The following is a 24,136-nucleotide window of genomic DNA, read 5'->3' as shown; positions in this document are numbered from 1 at the left end:
AAAGCTATGCAGATAACATGCTAATCTGCAGTGTAGTACACCTGTCCAACTCAAGTTGAAAGTTGAAGAAGGGAGACCACACCTTGGGTCACATTTATGAAACTAGTGTGAAAATATGTTTACACCAAAAATGCATATTAAAAAAAAAAAAAAACCTGATTCCTAAAACCTGGCTTATGCACATTTCTATGCAATTTGCATTTATAAATCACACTCATCTTGTAAATGTGCATATGTGAAGTGCTCCAATTATTTTATGAAAACCAAACTGCTGCAAATTGCCTTTTTTGTTGGTAAAAACATTTTATGTATGTATGTATACCCACTCCATACAAAAAGCAAACATTGTGCTCCCTCAGTCAGTTAATGGCTTTTAACACAGCAGGCATGATGGAGTGAAGCGTCTCTGAGATACAATATAAATGAATGAAAAAACAGAAATGTTCTTTGGTGTAAATTTGCAGAATTGGCCCTTTTGAAAGGTAATTAAAATAGATATATTTATCACTTTTAAGGTTATGTTTATCACATAAACACACGTTGAAATAACAGCTTAATCATATAAATTATTCAACATGCAGCCAGACCAGCTAAATGATGCCTCACATTTCCCAACTTGATCAAAGGTGATATCCCCTAGTTTCTCTGAAATATAGTATATGGATGGGACACATAAATATGTGTACATTCTCCCATCAGATTTTCTTTTTTAAATCCAAACTTTTATATGGTAAGTTGCGTACACTTAAAAAGATGCCTGAGAAGTTTTATAAATCTGTCTCCAGGACTTCATAGTTTTTTCAGGGAGTTGGTCCCTCATTCTAGAGCTAACCAAAAATTTTGGAAAGACAATACATCTATTTAGCAACAATTTAGATCATATATCCTAAGTATAATCATTGGTACTCAATTTGCAGTGTTTCTCAGAGTTTCATGTGCTGTAACACTTAAGGAAAATATAAGAAGACTCTCTGAGCAAAGTCACAGTAAGATATCTGACAAACATTGAGATCATGAATATTATCAAAGGCAGGAATTGTTCATATTGTACATACCAAGGTTAATGAAAACTAACTAAAATTACTAAAAAAATTGTATTAATTCAAATAAATATCAAAACAGAAGCTAAGTGAAAACAAAAATAGATGAAATTAAAATTACATTAACAGTAACCAACTGCTCACCAACACTTTCCTCAGGGTGCTCACAGATTTTTGAGTTACAGTGCACATTTGTTCTCATTGCATACAATGAAGAGAGTCTGGAAGTTCCTTACCAAAAGTTGTACAATGATCCTCCTCCCAGTAATCTGTTACTAAAAACCTGGCATGTTAATAAGCCTATAGGCAAAGCCTTTTAAAATTGACATTCAAGTGACCCAATTAGTTTGACTTATGCCGGTCCACAGCAAAGGTTACTCTAACACAGTTTGGTAGTTAATTGCTTTACAGTAACTCATTTGTAAAACATTGTGAAGCAAAGCACAGTAACCAGATATTTCAACAAATAAGCCTCTTTTGGAGGAAAGTTCATAAAGTCTTATTAGAGCTCATGCCCTTGAATCAGAGAAGAGCCTCAGAGAGTCACTTGGGTTCTGATATGAAGTTAATAAAATTTGCAATGCCCTGAGTAATTTGAAAACTCACATTGTTTTTATTTGCTTGTATATGTGGTATATATATGTATATGTGGTTTGAATACTACATAGCTGGAGAAAAATGCTTTTTGTAAAATGTGCAAACCCCAAACACTCTTTTGTGTAAACGGCATGTGAACAGGGGGTTCCTTGGATTAGGATGTGGAGGGCAACATATTCTTAAGCATGAAGACCCCTATCAGACTTAACCTTAACGTTCCTTTATTCTTGCACATTTTTTGTTAAATATATATGATTGGTTGTACAGTATTTATTCATTTTGTTCTCTCTTTTTTAAGTAAATAAATTTAAATGAATTAAAGAAATATACTGCAGTGGCAGATTTTGGTAATAGTTATTGTTTTATCATATCGTATAGCACACCTTCATCTTATATCCCAATATTTTTAAAAAAGGTATTTGGTTATACGGCAGCATTGGTTCTGTTACATGCTAAATAGCTAGAAGATGTCAATCAATTGTAAAGATATGAGTTAATAATTTTAGTAGTTTGTAAAACTTATATTCTGCACATAAAGTACAATGTTAGTTTTTCCAGGTGAAATAGTACCAGATAGCTTATTGCTGCATCAATAATTTAATACTCCAGTTTTTATGACATTTTTAAAGAAGTAAGCAAAAGTAATCGGTCTTTTATGTAATTGAACCAAATGTAGTACTGTATTGCTTCTGTGTATCTGACCAGTTCCAGTCATACATATTTGCAAATGCATGGATATTTTAAGTGAGCAGTTCAGAATTAAAGAACCCATATAGTAAAATCACAGCATAATCATTCTTACTTTAACATTTGGTATTACAAAGCAAGGTATGCAGCTGTGATGATAATTTTGTGCATTTGTTTAACCAGAATGCATGTTGTTTTAAAGTGTGTTGAATTTAAGTTGATTGCAGAGCTCCAGTGGATACTGTATGTTCCATCTCTGCATATAGAGCGTGTTGTTTTAACAATGTCCTCTTCTATTTGTAAACAACAAATAATTTGTGATAATTGCCTGTGTTTGAAAAAGGCTCGCTTCCATGTAGGTTGTAAGGAAATGTTAATCATCACGTTCATTTATTTTTTTTACATTTCCAAGCCTTAAAATGAAATAAATGTAATCTCTGGTTAAAACAACACAAAGCAAGATTCACTCTTTAATTATTTATTCTGCAAAAATAGCAACATGCAGGTGCCTTGCATGTTAAATTAAATGCACTCCCATGAGTAGCTTGAAAAACCCGCATTAATTGAAATAAATAATCATTGTATTCTGTATGAGAATGCCAGTCCTTTGCATCATATTATAGGGATTACTCATCTCAGTGGGACTGAGGTCTGTAATTTGGCTTAGCCATTCAAAAACCTTGATTCTTTTCTTTATAATCAATCAGCCTTAGATAATTTGCATTCTCTAATTTTATCCAATTTTTAGCTGTTGGAGAAATGGCCTCACATTTCCTTTAGAGTTCTCTGGTGTAATGAGAAGGTTGTGATTAACTCTGTGATTGTGAGATGTATAATGTCCTCTAGTGGCAAGACAACCCGAATTCATCTCCCCTCCACTACCACGCTTGATGATGTAAGGTGTTGGTGTGAAGTTTTTGTGGTGAAATGCAAAGTGCATTTATGTACATATATACAGAGTGAGCCAAAATTATGTTAACATTTGAATGGTGTAAAATGATTTACTGGAATATCCCAACCTGTTCGCCATCATGTTCAACCCATGTACTTTATATGTGGCACATAAATTGTCCACAAAAATTGTATACACTGTATATACTCACAGATAAGTTCTCCCGCGGATAAGTCGGGACTTGATTTTATTGTATAATTTCTGGTATTTTATAATGTCGGTCATATAAGTTGAATGCGGAAAACTCGCACTAGTGGTACAAGAGATTATGATATGCTAACGCCCACCTGAGAGAGTAACCATGGAGTACACTGCCTTTTTTTTTCTATGTGGGTGCAACAATGCAATCAGCATGTGCTTCTAATCTCTCTCTCTCTCTCTCTCTCTCTCGTGCCTAAGTGTCCACACGGTAATAATACCCAAACTATTCTAAAGCAACGTTTGCACTGATTTGTGTTTTTGTATCTCACACCCTCATACACCTTTATTGTAATAGCACCCCCTATCTACGATGAAGTGTTTGATCAGAAGAAAATATGAAGCTGGTTTTAAATTAAACATTGTTGAAGAAGTGAAAGGAATTGGTAACTGCGCTGCTGCAACAAAATTCTATGCATCTGAGAAGCTGATGCAAGATTGGAGGAGGCAAGAAGATGTTTAAAAATAAAAAAAAATTAAGTGCTGTATTTTTGAACGGGTGTATAAGTTGGGGTCTGATTTTTTGTTCGATTTTTCGGGTTTCAAGACCCAACTTATACGTGAGTATATACAGTAAGTATATACATAGCAGTACCTTTAGTGTTATAATTATTTTGACTCACCATGTATGTATGTATACAAAAGGCAACTAATATTTTTTTTCCAGACAAATCTGCCAATGTTTAAGTCTAAAACGTTTACAGTGAAAAGGCGGTTCAGTGATTTTCTTGGCTTATATGAAAAACTTTCAGAAAAGCACTCTCAAAATGGATATATTATACCTCCGCCTCCAGAGAAAAGTATACTAGGTAAGATGAATCAATTTTAATACATGTATAATTTTACATGATTGTCTTATTTTTAATTTGATGTTTTTTGATTTTTGTATTCAAGGATATAACATTTACAATAGGTGTGCTTAATAGAATGGTGTTGGTTGGTTTCAGTATAAGAAATTATTAATATTAGTAATATTCAAGGACTTGGGTTAAATAAAAGGTAGTATTCTGATACAGGTTGTAGAGTATTTTAAATGTGTGGGTTAATAGCAGATATGCTTTAACTGATAAGGATGAGCTAGATGGCAGAATATTAAATTCCCATTCACTTTAAAACTGAGGGTAGTCTGAAAAACTGCTGCTCTTTTAAATACTAATCTGTTTTCGCACATAGGTTCTCTGAAGGTTAACTATCCTAGGAATTTATTAAGTTCTGATTGATAACATGTATCAGAACAATTTATGTTCAAGTTGTTAGGCGAGTGACAAAAAAGGAAACACAGGAGTCAAAAAAACATGCAGCACATAGTTTTTTATACAGGCAATGGCTGTGCCTGGATGGCAATACAGAAGAACCCTATGTCATTTACCTGCATTTTTTTAAATTATTTTTGACAATTATTAATTTGCAAACAGGATCTGGCTAATAACCAATGCATGTTATGTCATTTACTCTATTATTATTTAACATTTATTTTATTATGTTGTGTACAGATTGCATTCATGTTTGCAAGTTAAAATAATCTAGTCCAATGCTATACTGACATGTCTTTGGGAATCTGTGCCTTCAGCCCCCTTTAATAAGCCTAACCTCAGGGCTAATGTTGAATTGAAATGTGGGCTTTTTCTCAAGCCAAGCCTTATTGTGGAAGCAGTAGATCTTTTAGAGTGGGTCAGGATCAGGGAGCTTCATCATGCGCTGGGTCAATTCCCAAACTGAGATGCCTTGTTATATGGCCCAGCTGGAAGAGACGGGACTTCTTGGGAGGAAGAGGGAGGTGCCTAACTGCCCTCATTAAGTGCCCCCTCTCGTCCTGGGGTTGTATTGCCTACTTTAGCAAGGTTCGGCAGGTGATCCTAAGACCCCCCATGTGTGACAGTGGTTTAATAAGTTCAGCTAAAGCTTTTCCAGAATTTTCTTTGTAATAATTAATCTTTAATACCCAGATTTTATTTCTCAGTTTATTGTATTAGAGGGCTCAATAAGACCTTGTAATGAACCAAGAATTCTTGTATAATAGTTCTAATATTATTCACTCGAGTGCAGTTACAGGTAACACATTCTAATGAGTGACCATAATATTAAAGTACTGTATGACTAATTATTTGAAAAGGGATCTCTCTCCTTGTGCTATTTTAATTGCTAGGATTTATTTCACATTTTAAAGAGATTTGCAAGAATGAAATATATGTGCCAGTTTCTTAGTTGTACTATTATAACTAACCTCAATCAAAACAGTATTTTGTATTTGCATATTGCATTGCCACAGTTGTTTAAAATGTTACTGCATATAATGACTTTGCATCTTAATATATAGGTATGACCAAAGTAAAAGTTGGTAAGGAAGATTCCTCTTCTGTAGAGTTTGTAGAAAGAAGGCGTGCTGCACTAGAAAGGTACGTAATAGTACTCATCGATTTTTCTGTGCCCAAGATACCAGAAGGTCCAAAATGACAGTTTATCGGTTAACAACAATTACCTCACTTAATCACTGTTAAGCTTGATCTTCAAGTATTCTTTAATACATATACTTTTTGTTTCCAAAGGCAAAGTTAAACTTTAAAAGAGCTTAAGAGAAAAAAATGCATTATATATACATTGTTATATATATAAGCATTATATTATATATACTGTAATAGCAACACCCTTCCCCCAGCTCACACACACACGAACATCTGGCTTGAATAGCAGGGAGTTGTTGCTGTCAATAAAAGGCTTCTTGAGAGACTGCTTCTAGTTAAGCAAATTGTGATCACATTTCATCATATCACATTCATCTATGAATTGTTCACTTCACAGTTTACAGTAGAGATCACATTCTGAGAGCAAGAGAACACCACTATCTCCTAGCAGCAGATATACAAACCTTAGGTTCTCAGACTAGATACCCTTCAAACCACAGCTACAGCTTCATATACTATCCATGAAAATCTTGAAATAGAGAGGAGACAAGGTACAGAGGGTAGGGTCAGAGTGCAGAGACTCAGAGGTAAGAGATTGTACATTAAAGGCAATCAAAAACAAGAGGGCTAAACAAGAATCGAATGAGATAGCCAAAAAGAAAGTGGTAACCAAAAACAAAACTTGACAATAGGGCTTAATTGGGGAAAAAAAACAACTATTCTAGAGATTTCAGTATGCTGTATATCCAAAGTGGGATAACGTAAGCTTAACCTACTGCCCCATTTATAATATCACTTCCTCAACATCATTAGTGTGATGATCACAGTTCTGTGACACATCTAAATGTGTCACGTATATAAGGGAAAATAACATAGGGTTAAATAGAACTTTGCCAAAATAAATCAAAATTAAAACACAGAAACGTTATTCTGATTAAAATCAATGCACAAGAACAACCTAAATATATAGAGTTTTCCATTCCAGTACCACAACATATGCTTTGCCAAGGAGGCCAAGGATTGTGATCCCTCAGTAATTGTAACACACTTTCTTGTTGCCTAAGCCACAGAGATGGCTCCAGCCCCATTCAATGCTTGTAGAACAGATATTGTACGTCCTCAGGGGGCTTATCAACCAGGTTTAGGAATTCCTCAGAGTGTTCTTTTCCACCTCTTAGTGATGTCCTTTCCCACCCTTGCTTAAAATACCCTGGGCAATATCCTACCTGCCATTCCTGAGTCATTGAATGGTTAGCAGAACATATTTGAGGCTGGTATTCTTCATAACCTCACAAACCTTCGTCTACACATAGGCATTTGCCTTACTACTGACAAGCTTTTTGGCTTGACGGTATTTCTCAGTAAAAGCTCAAGACCCTCCTACCCACATTGGATAGAAAGCTTGTGTTCATCTTCACAGTTTCCATCACTGCTGTTTCCCACTAGTGAATCCTAGTGTTACCGCAATGATAGATGTTAACATCTTTTTAGCCACAACTTGTTGCACCTGCTAAATGAAAAATGATCTGAGGTGTAGCTTAAATATTGTATTTGTATCTATTAAGATAAAGAACCTGACTCAAAGTAATTTGTACTGGACATTCCAATGCCAAAGGCAATACATTTCCTTACTGCAAGTTTAATTTTAATGGTTAGTATTTTTTTTTTTCTTCTAATTTCCTTATAGATACCTTCAGAGAGTCGTTAACCATCCATCATTATTACAAGATCCTGATGTCCGGGATTTCCTAGAAAAAGAAGAGGTAAGTAGAAATTATTTTGAACCCAGAGTAATAACACGGGCATACGTTTTATTTGTTGTTTTGCCACTGGATAAAATGCAAAGTTGAACCTCTAGTGTAGTTTTACCAAGTTGCAGATGGAATGCTTATTTTGGGGTTTTCCAACACTGATTATTCTTGTAAAATCTGCACTTACTGGAAAATGCTTGTTTTATATAACAGAGTTCATAATATACAGCATACTTAATGTATTTTACATCAACAGACCAAAACATGTTAGTGATAATTTGAATTGTTCTGCTCTTATTGTTCACTTTTTCTTCACGGATTGTTTTATTTTAAGTGTACTAAGTGTCATATTGGAAATGTGTTTACTAAGAATGAATTTGATCTTCTTTTTGGCACATATATAATACAGTAGTATCAGTTTGATTTAAAATTTTATTTGCCAAAAATGTGCAATCTTAGTTTAATGCTTTTAATGTTGTTGACATTTTAAGGTAGTATAACAAAATGGCATTGTGTATCTTTTATTCCATTAAATCCCTTTCCCACATGTTCATTATCTCCTGGAAGTTGCCTCGTGCTGTTGGAACTCAAACACTGAGTGGAGCAGGCTTTTTGAAGATGATAAACCGAGCCACTGATGCAGTTAACAAGATGACCATAAAGATGAATGAATCTGACATTGTAAGTCGAAGACATAAATGACATTTCCAAGCCAAAATAGCAATTTTGATTTATGATGTTCCCATTCCTTACATTTTGAGAAATCTCAAACTTGCATTATATGCATTTTAAAGAATTGATGGATATATCTTCCTTTTTCCCAATAGAACTTCCTGATTTATTCTGTCTCTTATTTAAAATCACAAACAAATCATTTTGAGCTTTCTTAAAATGGATTGTGATATATGAAAATGAACAGAAAGCTTTTTCAAAGCCCAGTTGATTTATTGCTAAAATTTCAAAACCTCATTTATTGTTAATTGTATATTAGATACCGTAAAATGATATTTGGGTATCTTGGAATAACATCTTGTCTTTTTGAAGATATCAAAGTGTATTTCAGATATATTAAAATTAAACTAGAAAATGTCTTGAAATAAAATTTCAGAGACCTCATGTGAAGGAGAAACCAATTTAAAGAAAGTAGAAAATTAATTTCAGATACAGTATATATAAATGTATATTAGATGTCTCAAACATGACTTAATATGAAGATATCTGAAATGCATTTTAGGACGACTTGATTACAATGTGTGCTGTCTTAAATGACATTCCAAAAACATTTCCAGATATCCTAAAGTGACTTTCCATGTATTCTGAGATATCTTGAACGAATGTAAAATATGTAAAAATGATAGGAAGTCCTGCTGAAATCTAGCAAGTCTTGTATAAAATCATTCTGAGATGTCTTGAATTGCATTTCAGACTTTTTAAAATGCAGTTATTTAAAGATACTTGAAAATTGATTTGAGATATCTTGAAGAAATAAAAATATAGTTGTAACATTAATAGGTAATGCATTTTAAGATGTTTTCCAAATAGTTACTTGGCTTGCAAAAGCACTTTTTCACTTTTGTTATGCTCCAGTGAGGATTGTAATGCTGTACTTTCAAAATTTTGTAGCATTTATGCTGTGATTATTCTACCTGCTCTCATGGCATCTGGTAGACTAGCTTACTATTTGATAGCTGTACCTAATAAAGTGACTACTACATGGATATTTGTTTCTATGGATTTTTTTTTTCTTTTGGCATATCGCCACTTACTGTGTTTGGGTCTGTTTGCCTCCCAGTTTTAAATGTTTGTGTTCAACACAGGTTTCTGTCTTGTCTTATTCCTTTTTCTTGTCAGGACTGAGTCCCAGCTTACTTTCCCATTTCACTTTCTTCACGTTTTACAGCTGAGTGCATGTACAGTATGTGGTCATAGTATTTTGGCAGACCACTAGCAATTACTTTAGCCCATGGCTGTAAAATATTATGAAAAATTAATATGAAGCTGAAGTGTAAAGTGAATGAGTACAGTACCAGTGTTTTATGACTGCCTTGTAAAGCATGTATTTTTTTTTTTTTCTTAAAAATATTAGTGGTTTGAGGAGAAGCTGCAAGAGGTTGAAAGTGAAGAACAGCAGTTGAGGAAGCTGCATGTTGTGGTGGAAACCCTTGTGAATCACAGAAAAGGTGAGTAAGATTAGCATTAACTGCCTAAAATGTTAAACTCAAGATAATTTTCCATCCGTTCATTTTTTGATGCACTTAAAGCAGTCTGGTTTGAGAGGGTTCTAAAACTTACCTTGAAGCCATTGGTTGCAAGACGGATCAAACCTGGACAGGGTGCCAGCCCATCATGAGTGCATTCATAAAAATATCCATATGCACTTGCGCCAAGCTAGCTCATGTCCCCCACAAGGGGCGGGGGTTGGTGGGCCGACAGGGCTCTAGCCAGGGGGCCCGAGATGAAAGGGGCCCAGCGTGGGATGAGTAGATATTATGCACAAACAAAACGTTTGGACAGAAAGCAAGAATTGATCCTACAACGTTGAGTGTCAACTTCAGCATAAAATATTTTGAAAACTAAAAACAATATCAAAAAAAGTTTCAGATAAAAAATACGAATCCAAATAAAACGTAGACCTCTCCACTGGCCGAAAATGTTTATATTAATTGCTGTTTTGGTGTCGTATAGTTTTATATATTCTTTATTTATAAATATTCTAAACAGTAAACTTAAATTATACATGGTTTTAAACACAATTAAATAAGAAATACTACACAAAAAATTAAAACATTTACGTCACTTATTTCTGCAGATATAGAGTTAAAGTTAAAATTTCAGCTTTTTTCAAAATTGCTGCCATTTTCCGGCTTTTTGCAAGAAAATTGAGGCCTGCGACAACTGCCATTATTTTAGTCGTAAAATTTCCTATTGGAAACCATTCATTAGAAAAGTATATAAAAATGCCGGAGTACATGAAAAACTAAGCATCATAGAACCATACGGATCTTCAACTAAATTGTATACCTACATTTAAAGCTAAAAACATAAACAATTCTATTTATATTCACAATTAGTTTATAAGAAGCCTGTTCTAATTCTTTTAAAGGCAAAACAAAAAACAAGTAATATTATTTAATTTGTATGAGTAGTCGACTATTGCAGATAAATAAATTATAATTTATAAAAAATAATAGAATTTACTTAGCTGCACAGATCCATTGAGGATTTCTTAGCCTGTTATCAAGAAATTCAGATTCTGCTGATTTTGCTACCAGCTACATGCTTGGAAATAATTGCCTATTAAATACTTTTATATAGTTATGTGTGTAATTTAAAAACTTTAAGTAATTCATTTCCATGAATATTCAAATTCTACATGTATTTTTAAAAAGTTGACTTACCCTTCTTTATTCTCATATATACATGATGTTGATTGAATTGCAAAATCGAACATAGCAATATACATGCTTAACCCCTTCAGCATTGAATACAAGTCAAAGCCTAAGAAAATATTTCAGATCTTACAGTATAAAGGTCTGCTGATGATAGTGTTTTGGCACAAAATATTAGCAAGTATTGACGACAAGAATGTTGTCATATAAAGTAAAGGATTAAAACTCTATGTTAAAACTTCACTTTTAAAAGACCTAGTTCAAGAAATGCAGCATTTACGTGACTCGTGGGGAAAGTATTATTCAAGAGGCGAAAGCAGTTGCTGATGTAGTAGCAGTACAAACTCAATTTCCAAATAACCGAAAACCTTCTACAGAACCAGAATATGATTTCATAATTTCGGTAGTTTTCCCAATATTGGATTTTATCATCGGCGATTTAAAGACAAGATTTGAAGCAACAGATGCCATATGTGAATTATTCTCGCCCATTTTGAATTTTCAGAACTTGGACAATGGTCAACTCACCGCAAGAGCTGCAAAACTTGTACATGCATATGCAGAAGATCTGCCAGATGACTTACTGGATGAAATCTTCCACTTCAAAAGTATTTACAAGACAGTTTTTGGTGTTGAAAAAAGCCCAATTAGAATTTTGAACATAATTTACGACAAAAAACTTCAAGGTATATTTGCCAATATCTGTCTCGCTATTAAAATTTTTTGTACAGTCACAGTTACTGTTTCTTCAGCAGAAAGATCGTTTAGCAGATTGGCAAATTCATTAAAACATGGCAAAGTAGTACAACTAATCAAAAACGACTTAATCATCCTGCAATTCTGTGTATCGAAAATGATTTAGCTAAACATGTTGATTTTAGTGAGGTCATTGAAAATTTTGCGTCAAAAAAAAAATAGAAAACAGATTTTGCAATAATTTTTGATACTGTTGTAAGTTTTTCATTAGGATCTTTACTTTATAAATATAATAAATGTGCATAATACTACTTATGTTTTTGCATCATTAACCTTGCTTATTTTATTTTAAATCCTATTGGGTATCACGTTTTCCTTAACCCTAGGTGAAGGGCCCGCCAGAGATCCTGGCCTAGGGGCCTGCGTTAGAATGTGGGGGCCATGAGCTAGCTTAAAGGGGCCAGGTAAACTAATATGTATATATTCAAAATGTTTGAGAAGAAAATTGATTACTTGCATAAAACCCCCTGGAGGTTCTGGATTTTTCCCCTCACAGATTGTATCTTCACTTACTTTTTACATATGTAGTCCATGGCTAGTATTGACCCATGCTTTCTAATGTAGAAAAATATCACTGTTAACCTGTTTTTTTTTTTTTATTTATATATATCAATCTCTGATGTTTCTTATTGAACTTGAGACCTCAAAGGTGTGAAGTGTATGGTATATTATTTTTAACTAATTCTGCAGTAACTTGAAAATTGAAAGGTGTCCTACACAGAGACATGAGACATGTTTGCATTTTAACTGCTGTTATATAGGAGGCCTCCTAATTCATTTTTGTCCTTGATGCAAACGTCATTGTAGAAGAGGTGATCATCTTTTGCAGTAACTTTTTTTTTAACAAACACTTAATTTAATATGCAAGAACATTGCTCTCCACCTCTCAGGATATTTGTGTTGCTTAAGGTACTTTTTCAACTAAAAATAACAGTTAAACTCTATAGCATTACAAGTCATTTTGGATAAAGTATTGTCTAGTAAGTTAGTCTTAGAATTTGTTCTTATGAAAGGCTTTTATTACTACTGCTATTGCTAGTGCATAAACTTGATTTACTCTGCAAGCATAAAAAACTTTTCCTTCCTGTAGCATCTGTTAACATAGCACCTGACTCAGAATTATGTAAGCAGGTTAGAAAATGGATAAACGTGTCTTATCTTATACAATACACTTAATATATGTCGCTTTTGGGTTCTGTCTTGTAGACCCTTTTCAAATATTTACAGTATGGTATTTGATTGTGCGTGGTAAAATAAACTCCGTATCAACATTATTTTTCTCCAGTTTACTAATTGGCTAAAGGTCTCTGACCTTTTGTACAAGAATTTGGTCCTTGATCACTGGTTATCCACTTTCAAGCAGCTCCTTTTTCCCTTCCTAACTATAGATAAATGCTTGCTTACATTTTATGTGTATTACATAATATAAGTGAGTTGAAATAAGGTCCCTCTTAAGTTTAGAAAAAAAATGTAATTAATTGCTACAATTGCCAGATTCTAGCCTTTTTTGGAGGGTATTTGTGGAGGTGTTTTTATTGCAAGTAAGACCACATTTTCACAGATTGGGCCTGGATGTGGTCTAGTGAAACGCTTAATCAATGATTGTTTTCTGACAGAACTGTCCAGTAACACTGCCATCTTTGCAAAGAGTGTGGCGATGCTTGGCAGTGCAGAGGACAACACAGCACTATCGCGGGCACTTTCACAGCTAGCAGAGTTAGAGGATAAGATTGAGCACCTCTATCAAGAGCAGGCTGGGAATGACTTCTTCATACTTGGAGAGCTGCTAAGTGATTATATACGGCTCTTGTCAGCAGTCAGGGTGCGTACAAGATATTTTATTGTTTGTTTTGTTTTCTTGTTTTAACTTGTATTATGTAAATGTTCTGTTTTTGGAAGAAAAAAATATTTTTCAAAATGTTCTCCAGCATATAATACATGGAATATGAATTCTGAGCGTATGTAACATGGTGTTAATCAAGCAGAGTGGAAAATGTTATTCTTGCATGGAGCTCCAGACCGAGGGAGATTAATAGTCATTTTAGATTTCTTCCATTTCTGAATTATCGTACCAGTAGTTGTTCCCTCCTCACCAAGCTTCTTGCTGATGGTCTTGTAGCCCATTTCAGCCTTGCGCAGGTCTTGTCCCTGAAGTCCTTTTACAGCTCTTTGGACTTGCCCATGGTGGTGGAGAGGTTGGAATGAAAGAAATTAATCCTGTGGACAGGTGTGCTTCATACACATAACCAGTGGAGATCAGGAGTATCTCTGATTGATTTGTAATCTGTGTGCCACATGGCCACACAGCCAATATGTGGGAGCCAGAATTCTGTCTAGGTTATAGCGGATCAAATACTTATTTCACTCAATGACATGCAGATCAAATTATGGCTTTTTATATAATGTTTTTTTTTCAGAATTTTTGGTTAATATTCTGTCTCTCTCCATTAAAATGAAATCTACCATAAAAATTAGAGACTGTTCATTTCTTTTTAAGTGGGCAAACTTAAAAATTCAGCAGGGGATCAAATAATTATTTTCCCCACTTTAAAGCTAGAGCTACTCAAGAATGGCTTAAAATCAACAACGTTAATGTCCTAGAGTGGTCGAGTCAGAGTCCAGATCTCAGTCCAACTGAGAATTGGAAAAATACTGTTCACTTGCGATTCCTATGCAAACTGACATTTTTTTCAGGTTTGCAAAGAAGAATTGGGGGGAATGGAAGTGCCCATATGAAAAAAGCTGATAAAAGGAGAGACCTGTGCACACACACTCAATGATGTCATGGCTGTGATAGATGCATCTACTAAATACTGAATGGAAGAGAATTAATTACTTAGGCAGTCAATTATTGTGTGTCTTATATTTGTAAGTAGGGCAGCACTGCTATCTTGCAACAAGGAGACCAGGGTTCACACCGTGGTTCAAGAATGGAGTTTGACTGTTCTCCTTGTGTCTGTGTGAGTTTCCTTCAGGTGCTCTGGTTTCCTCCCGCAGTCCAAAGACATGCAGGTTAGGTAAACTGACATTGGTCTGTGTGTATGTGTCCTGCGATTACCTGAACCTAGTCTGGTGGTTGTTCCTGCCTTGTGCTAAGTGACTGCTGGGATAGGCTCCAGCCTCCCTGCAACCCTGCCCTGGATAAACATAACAAAATGGATACATATTTGTAATTGATTGATCAGTTTTCAGAGATTTGTTTTCACTTTGTCATTAAAGAGTGCTTTTCTCTTTATTTTCAAAAATGCAAATTAAACCCCCATGATTCAATGTTGCACAATAATAAAATGTAAAAACTTGCAAGGGGAATTAATAGTTTTATATGCACTGTAAAAATGGGAACAGTTATTGTGTTTAGATTAAATATGAATGATTTTTATTGCATTTGAAACAATAAATAAATAGTCTTGTGCAAGTTACAATGATAGTGTGTTAGTCAAATTTTTCTTGTGACCCAGTTTGCACTAAATTAATTTTAGAGATCATATGGCCCCACCTTAAAGGGTATGTGTGGTGGGGGTGGGGAGGGGGTGTCATGACAGAAATAGTAAGGGGAAATTCTAAGTTAAAGAAAAAATGTAATGGACATTAATCAAGCATGTATTCTTTGTTGAAAGGCAGACACGCTAACCATCATAGCCTCCATTCTCTGTAGATAGATCACACTGCAATATTTCTTACCACTCACTCTGATGACCCCCTTTCACGTGACCATTCTAAAAGTTAGATGTCAAAAAACCTGACTTATGATAAGTACCTTGTGTGCTAAATTTTAAGCATATGGCTTGAAAAACAAAGCTGTGCATTTAAAAAAAAAAAACCAATATTTTATAGATGGAGCTTTTCTAAAAATATAATTTAGATATTCAAGTTCAAGTTGTACTTCAGCTTTTATGGGGTTATTTGTTGAACATATTCTGAAATCCTTTCACAGGGAAGTTTTGACCAGAGAATGAAGACCTGGCAAAGATGGCAGGATGCCCAAAACATATTGCAAAAGAAAAGGGAAAATGAAGCCAAACTACTATGGGCCAACAAACCTGACAAACTGCAGCAGGCAAAGGATGAGATTGCAGAGGTGAGACTATCCTGAAGGAAAACAACAATGCAGTTGACCATAATTTGAAATCATTCACTATTCTTGGCTTTGGTTTGTGTTGACAGAGGTCCTGTATATAATTCACAATGTACAAAAGGGTCTTACTGTAAGAAACAAAATAATACATACAGAAAATCTTTAAAACAGACTCTGCGGCTAGTAGTGCTGGCTGACAGTTCCAGGAGACCGATATTTAAATACTTGACTAGTACCAGTGTCTGTTGGGCTGAAAAAAAGATTGCAATTTACGTTTACTGGTGAGTCTCATTTGACCCATGCATGTACAGTAAGTGTACCTTGTGATGAACTGGAACACAGTAAAGGTGTTTTTTTTTTGGGTCTGGATACCAATGGTGCATGGGCACAGTGGTGGCTCTGAGGCTAGGGATCTGCACCGACAATTCGAATCCCGTAAATGCCAGAAGTGACTCTACTCTGTTGGGCCCTTGAGCAAGGCCTTTAACCTGCAATTGCATTGTCCTGGGTATGACATTTATCTGCATCCAGCCCTGCAAGCAGGTCTTCCAACTGTAGGGAAAACGTGGGGGTGGTGGTAGGATTGGCACTCCAGCTGTTCTATTGTGGTGCTGAGGTGTCAGCCGCTGCACTTGGGTCCAAATCCAGGTAGTTCGTCATGTGGTGGGTGCGGCAACGTTGCTACCAATGCATGCACTCCAGCCTCTTCCAATGCTGCCAGGATAAGCTCAGTCCTATAATCCTAATGTGTCATTGAGGAGGAAGGGTTACAAAAAGAATGGATAGAAGAAAAGGTTTTAAATAAGGTACTCAAATGTAAAGGTTTTTCCAGAGGTGTAACATTTTTTAAATCTGTTCACTTCAGCTTAGGTCATTGGAAGTGAAGCAGAATGCAAGAGCCCAGCTCTTTACAGGGCACCAGTCTGTTGCAGGACACACTCATGCATACTGTATACCCTCCCTTATGTAAATGGGCTAAGTTAGAATCACTAGTTAACCTAATATGCATATCAGAACCCAGAGGAAAAACTCATTCGGACAGCAAATATCTGAAAATTTGACATAGACATAGAGTAAGCATGGGGTTTGAGCCCATAAAGCAGGAATGTTCACTGCTTTGACAAAGTTTTAATATTATTTTAATGTTTAGTTAACAATAATTTGGAACGGATGAATAATCTCAGTATACCAATATAGTTATGTTTTGGTGTAAATATATACATTTTTAATTGACACTTTAACATCTACTATAAATTTAAAAAACTATCCAGTAAATGAATGTATTTCCTTTTTGTCTTTTCATTTGCATTTACTGAACTCATTTTTAGTGCTGTCAGGTTGTTTGAGGTTATGGAGAAAGTGAACATGAAAGTGTACACATGTACCTGCTGTGGTGGACCATCATTTTGTACAGGCTTGTTCTTTTTTTTTTTTTTTTTTTTGCCTTGCAGTGATTGCTGGTGTCATACTGGTTGGCTCCCTGCAGCCCTGTAACATCGGTTTTAGTTAGTTTTATTGTTAAAAATAAAAACGTTTACAACAGTTTTACCCTTCTTATTTCAAAACATTTACATAATGTGGCACTTTACATTTATCATGCTTGCTTGGCGAATGCCAAAAGATATGCATAATCTAGATTCATTGCACATATTTAGAACGGGAAAAGGTATTAGACGAAAATGAATGGGAAAAGGAAGATTTTTCTATGCAAAAAATAATGTAAATGGACATTATTTTGGCTATGGACAGAGGATTTTGGCTCTGTGTGAAAATATCAAGCTTTATTACAATATATAGCAGTATAGTCAGTACCAGAAATTAGATCCATGTCATGTAGCTCTTCAATAAAGTTTTGTAACTGCAGCGGTGATGATGATGATGTTGTCAATGGGGTGCCCAGCTTCACATGCAGTACTCCTTAGGTTTTGCATTCTTGTACCAAAATATGTATTCCTTTCTTGATCTATTAGTAGGTATCTTTTTCATTGTGTTGTGTGTTAATGGTTTACTAATCATGGGTTTGCAACTACTTATTTCCTGCAGTGGGACTCAAAAGTATCACAGTACGAGAGAGACTTTGAAAGGATTTCAGCCACTGTTCGTAAAGAAGTTCTTAGATTTGAGGTATGTGGTTTCATGTTTATCATCTTGGCTTACTGTATGTATTTGTAATAAAAGAAAATATTACATTCATCTAGCTGCTAATATTTCTTATGCATTTTAGTTAATGTTAATTGTACGTGGTACTTCAGATATTGCTAATATTTGCTGTTACTCAACATTAATATTTGAGCCTGCAACTATTTAGTAAGCAGCAGGACTTTGCCTGTTTTGGAGAGACTTTTTTTTTTTTTCAGTGTTCACTTTGTGAAATATTGACTCAAAATTAAATTTGGTTTTCACACCACAACTTATATATACAGTATATTTAAACTTTGACTGAAGCCAAATCTTTAAGGCTCAAACTATAATAACACTTGCAAACTGGCCTAGCCTATTTTACACTATACTAGCCATACATCTGAGTAAACAGGTTTTTGTGTTACTATTTGAATAGCTGAGAAAGCAGAATTATATTTACAGTGATTAAATTTCCTGCCTTTTCTTGAACATTTGGAAAAACTGATTTTTATTTTCTTCACAGTAATTTTACTGATGCTATACTGACTCCCTACTATCTTGCTTTTACTAAGTACGTTTTGACATGGTACTAATTTGCTTTTCCTTTACACTTATATAAGTTAAAAAGACGCTTAGTAAAGAATGTAATGTTGGCAGCTATATAGTAATGCAAAATACTAACTAACCACTGTGTTTGCACATACTACAGAGACAACTAGTAAATTAGCTAATTAAATGTACTGTGGAGTTGCAAAGCTTCATATGATGTTTATAGAAAAAAAATTTACGTATGAATGCAATGATACATTTCTAATAATTTTAATAATTTATATTCATAATTGAACTATTTTGAAACTCATCATGAAAACAGTTTTTAAATAATAAATCTTGTTATTTGATAATGGCCCTGTAAAGGGAATTACAACACCGTAATTTTTATATTTGATAACAATACGAGTGAAATTTTAAGATACTTTGTACCATTCAATACCACAGCCTTCATCCCATTGTATGATGTTTATTAAAGCACCTTTGTTAGAAAGAAAAATTTGATGAAACAGGCCATTCAGCCCAACAATGCTTGCCAGTCCTATCCACTTAATTATTACAAAATAAAATCAAGTAGATTATTGATGGTCTCTAAAGTCCTACTGTCTACCCCACTGCTTCATAACCTATTCCATACATTTATGATTCTCTGTGTGAACAAATATTTCCAAATGTTTGTGTGAAATTTACCCTTAACAATGTTTCCAACTTTTTCCCCAGTTTTTGTCGAGCTCATTTTCAAGCAACAGTCTCAATTCATGGTACTAATTCCTGTAATAATTTTAAACACTTCAATCATGTCACCTCTTAATCTCCTTTTGCTTAAACTGAAAAGGATCAGCTGCTTTAGTATTTCCTCATCACTCATTCCTGTAGCCCCGGAATCGGCATAGTCGCGTTTTTCTGTAATTTGTCTAACACTGCTATTACTTTTTTTTTTTTGGAGCCTGGAAACCCAAAACTATACAAAGGACTCCTCCAGATGAGTCCTTACCCGTGCATTACAAAATTTAAGCATAATCTCCTTGAACTTGTATTCTACACATCGTGCTGTATAAACATTCTGTTAATGGCTTTAGAACACTGTCTGGAAGTTGATAATGATGAGTCCACTACAACACCTAAATGCTTCTCATAAAGCATACCTTCAATTTTCAGACATTCCATTGTATATCCAAATCTAACATTTTTACTTGCTATGTGTAATACTTTACATTTACTTACATTAAACTTCATCTGCCTAACCCTGTAGGCTGTCCAAGGCACCTAGAATTCCAGCATGTTAGTAAAACATGACCTCCCTCGTCTGAACCCAATGCTGATTGTTCAGTAAAACTCCTGTTCTTGCCATATGTTGCTCAATCTTATCCTTAGAAATTTCTTCCGTTAATTTATCAGTGTTATACGTGTTAAGCTTACTGGCCTACAGATACTTGAAGTTGCCCAATCACCTTTTTCATATAATAGTATATATTTACCATTTTCCAGTCCATTGGGATTTCCTCAATGCACAGTGACTTCCTAAAAAATGTATCAAGGATTATATGTACTCACGAACTTTCTTAAGTACTCAAGAATAAATATATGGTCCAGGTGATTCATTTAATTTCAACCTATTTAATGTAAGCAGTACTTCTCCCTGTACAATTTCCAAATCCCTCAGGACCTTCTTAGTAGTAGTAATGTTAGTCCCTGTTACCGAAGGGAAGTTGTCCATTTCTTCACATGTGTAGATCTCAATAATATGCAGGCTTAGAGCATTTATTATTTCACTTTCTGTATATTAATTCCCCTTTACTGATCCTGACATGCTTCACCTTCCAGCAGTTTTTCCCTTTGCAGCTTCTTTTTACTTTTTTATCCACTGCAGAGTTTGTTCTTTTTATTTCCTACTAATTTCAAATTTTGGAATGTACGTGTTCCGCATTATATGGAAAATGTTTTTAAACATGCTCATCTGCTCCTCATATCCCAGTTTATTCCTATTAGACTTGGCCACATCTATTCAAAATTTGCCCCTCCAAAGTTAAACTTAACGGTTTTAATCGTTGCAATCTTTGCAACACTGAGAATTGACCCTAGTGATTCAATCACCTCTAAACCCTAAATTCTATCCTGACCATTGTAAAATACTAAATCTAGACCTGCTTCTCCCCATGCTGGTTCTTTAACATACTCTGTTAAAAAAAACTTCTGTAAGACCTACTCTTGTACTCCACAGTTTCCAAGGTTAGCCCAGTTAACATTTGTGTAGTTAAAGTCCACCATGATTATAATATCCCCCTGTAAATTTTCCTTTTTAATATAAAATACTGTAGATACGTATTGAAATTACTGTCTGCATTGGGGGTCTGTGGCACACTCCTAAGATAAAGGCTCTTTCCATAATGCTTTCCAGATGTCCTCACTAAGATGTGGCTCATTGTTCAACTAAAGAAAACCTGCATTTAATTTCTGTTTTACATAACCAGCAACCCCCACCCATTTCTGTTCTGTCTATACTTCCTTAAAAATGTATACACATCTATTTTATACTCATCCTCATCTTTGTCATTTGGCCAGGTTTATGTTATTGCTGTAATGTTATAATTATTCTGTGAAGATGCAGGTTCGATCCACACTCCCATCTTGTGTCTGGGAGCCTTTGAACCCTACACCGTCGGTAATGTTACCGATGAGCTAGGCAGTGAGGCACAACATAGCAAGGGGATGGTGTAAAAGTGCAAAGTGCTTTTATTAAAAAAATAATCAAAAACAATGTTCAAATGAAATAAAGTGCAGTGATTCAAAAGTCAATAAATAAGTAAAACAGATGTGAAAAGTGGAGGTTAAAATCCATTAGAAAAAAATCTTGAAAAAAACGAGGTTAAAATAACTCGGGAAGCAATCCTTTAAAAACACAAAGCCCGCTGTCTTCTTTTTACCTGGCGGATCCCCTGCTTCTCCTGTCTGGGCTTCTCAAAAGGGGAGTCGCTCTACCTGCAACTGACCTTCTCTCTACCAGCTTCAGCTGATCGGATCGCCTCACTGACCTCTGGCTCCGGTACGCTCCTCCAGACAGCAACTTGGGTTCCACAGTGACCAGGGCTGCCTTCCACAACAAAATAAACTCAGCGGGAGCGACCACTATGACTACTCCCCTGGTGTTGGCCCAACACCCAGGCTCCCTGCTCACCCGCTCTCTCGGTCTCTTGAACTGGCTTTCTCTCTCTCTCCACTGCTTCCTGCTTTCTTCCTGTAACCTCCATTCTTTCTCTTCCCTTTCTTCTTCCTTTCTCTTTAGCCGACTTGCGCTTCTGTTTATAAAGAGGACATGGTAGTCGTGGCAATCAGCAGCCCCTGGGAACAATTACGGATGCGGACCGCTTCTCACCTGTGCACTTAGGTGAGAAACGGCCACATCACAAGCTCCCCAGGAACCACTTTGGCCACACACCACCACGCCCCCTTGCTAAGCCGCGAGTGCAGCGATTATTTACTAACAGTCAACTTTTAGATGGGAGCTGTGGACCCACAATAGCACATTCCACCCCCATAATCCTCCAGCTGCACGGGGAGGTTCCACACCACTGCCAACCCAGTGCAACTGGTGGCCCAGGTCCACAGCTTGGCCACATTACAACTACACTACACTAAAACAATAATAAAAGCACTAAAACAAACCCCACAATCAAACCAACCCATCCTCCTTCGTAAAAACAGGACATAAAAAAAAAAGAACTTTTAAAAGACAAAACAATCGATAAATAAATGTCCATAAAAAAGCTCTGTCCTTTAAAAATATCCTCCTCTGGCTTGGGTCTGTGGGTTCTTTAAAAGTGTAACACCAATCCTGCTTGCTGCTCAGTCTCCAGTTCTTCTGTCCCCACTGCTAGCTCATCTCACCGCTGCCACCAAATGTGATGATGCAGGTTCGCTCCATGCTCCCATCTCGCCTATGGGAGCCCCTGAACCCTACACCGTCGGTAATGTTACCGATGAACTAGGCAGTGAGGCACAATATAGCAAGGGGATGGTGCAAAAGTGCAAAGTGCTTTTATTAAAACAATAATCAATAACCATGTTCAAGTTAAAGTGCAGTACTTCAAAAGTCAATAAATAAGTAATCCATAAAAATGGAGGTTAAAATCCATTCGAAAAAATCTTTAAAACAACAAGGTTAAAATAGCGCAGGAAGCAATCCTTTAAAAACACAAAGCCCGGTGTCTTCTTTTTACCTGGCAGCTCCCCTGCTTCTCCCATCTGGGCTTCTCAATAGGGGAGTCACCCTACCTGTAACTGACCCTTCTCTCTACCTGCTTCAGTAGATCAAATTGCTACACCGACCCCTGGCTCCAGTAGGCTCCTCCAGACAGCGACTTGGGTTCCACAGCGAACAGGGCGCACATGCTGGGGAATACACACCCCACGTCCGGACTCCCGCGGCCTTACGCGGAGAGTCATCCGCCCTCTGGTCACTCCCGCTCTTCAAAATAAACTCAGCGGGAGCGACCACTACAGCTACTCCCAGGCTCCCTGCTCAGCTGCATGCGAGCCTGCACTCGCTTGCTCGCTCTCCCGCACCGACTTTCTCCCTTCTCCCTTCACCGCTTTCTGCTTTCTTCCTGCAACCTCCTTTCTTTCTCTTTTCTTTCTTCTTCCTTTCTCTTTAGCTGACTCGTGCTTCTATTTATAAAGAGGATGTGGTAGTCGTGGCAATCAGCAGCCCCTGGGAACAATTACGGATGCAGACCGCTTCTCACCTGTGCACTTAGGTGAGAAACGCCCACATCACGGGCTCCCCAGGAACCTCTTTGGCCACACATCACCACGCCCCCTCGCTAAGCCACGAGTGGGGTGATTATTTATTAAAAGTGGCCTTTTAGACGGGAGTTGTGGACCCGCCATACCATTTATGCTCAGCTACATAAAACTCCAACTGACTTGTTTCATTTCTGCTACTTCAAGCATTAAGGCAAGCTATTTTTGATGTGTTCACTTATCTTACTTTTTCACTTACAAATTCAGTTAAAATATGTTACTATGCATATTTGTTTTTGCACCCTTGTTCATTCCCTGATGCACAGTTCTAAACTTACTGCCACCACTTCCTTAGTTTAAACAATCCTCAACTAACCTACTCATACACCTTCTCAATGTAACCTGCTGCAGCAGAACAGGTCCCATCTGTTCCAAAAGGTGTCTCAACGTCTGCTAAACCTATATCCATCTATCCTACATCAAGTTTAAAGCCATGCGTTAAACCTTCTAATCTTCTCAATCTTACCTAGACTGGCCTGTGGCACATTACCTTGTCAGTTGTGCACCCCAGCCTGGCACCTAATTCTTCAAATGTGGATTTGCAGAACAGACATACTCCCTTTATATATGCCGTTCGTTCCAACATGGACACTGGTAACTGGATCCAACCTTGTTTCGGCCTAGAGCCTATACATCTGTCCAGGAAGGTCTCCCACCTCTGCCTCCAGAAGGCCACTGACTACGCAGAACTCTTGTCTTTGAAGCAAACTTATGTATTTCCTGCATACATAGACTTCAAGCCATCCTCCAAAAAGTCCAACATGACTTGCCTCATTTTTAAAATGTTGCTTTAGATTACTAAACTGCTCAACTCTTGTT

The 24,136-nt window shown here is 36.1% G+C and overlaps 1 protein-coding gene across 2 annotated transcripts in view; it reads left to right on the top strand.

Moving 5' to 3' along the window:
* The window catches only part of snx1a (sorting nexin 1a), a 58,112-nt gene that overhangs the window by 25,625 nt on the left and 8,351 nt on the right, over positions 1–24,136 (top strand). For both annotated transcript variants that reach the window (XM_039773559.1, XM_039773558.1), the window contains exons 6-13: positions 4,142–4,283; positions 5,792–5,870; positions 7,564–7,639; positions 8,195–8,308; positions 9,714–9,807; positions 13,389–13,594; positions 15,707–15,850; positions 17,891–17,971. In XM_039773559.1, the coding sequence (XP_039629493.1) occupies positions 4,142–4,283; positions 5,792–5,870; positions 7,564–7,639; positions 8,195–8,308; positions 9,714–9,807; positions 13,389–13,594; positions 15,707–15,850; positions 17,891–17,971 (936 nt within the window). The remainder of the gene's footprint in view (positions 1–4,141; positions 4,284–5,791; positions 5,871–7,563; positions 7,640–8,194; positions 8,309–9,713; positions 9,808–13,388; positions 13,595–15,706; positions 15,851–17,890; positions 17,972–24,136) is intronic.

The sequence above is a fragment of the Polypterus senegalus genome, chromosome 12 (genome assembly GCF_016835505.1).
Source record: "Polypterus senegalus isolate Bchr_013 chromosome 12, ASM1683550v1, whole genome shotgun sequence".
Lineage (NCBI taxonomy): Eukaryota > Metazoa > Chordata > Cladistia > Polypteriformes > Polypteridae > Polypterus > Polypterus senegalus.
The sequence above is the reverse complement of the archived record's forward strand: the minus strand, read 5'-3'. Positions and strand labels throughout refer to the sequence as shown.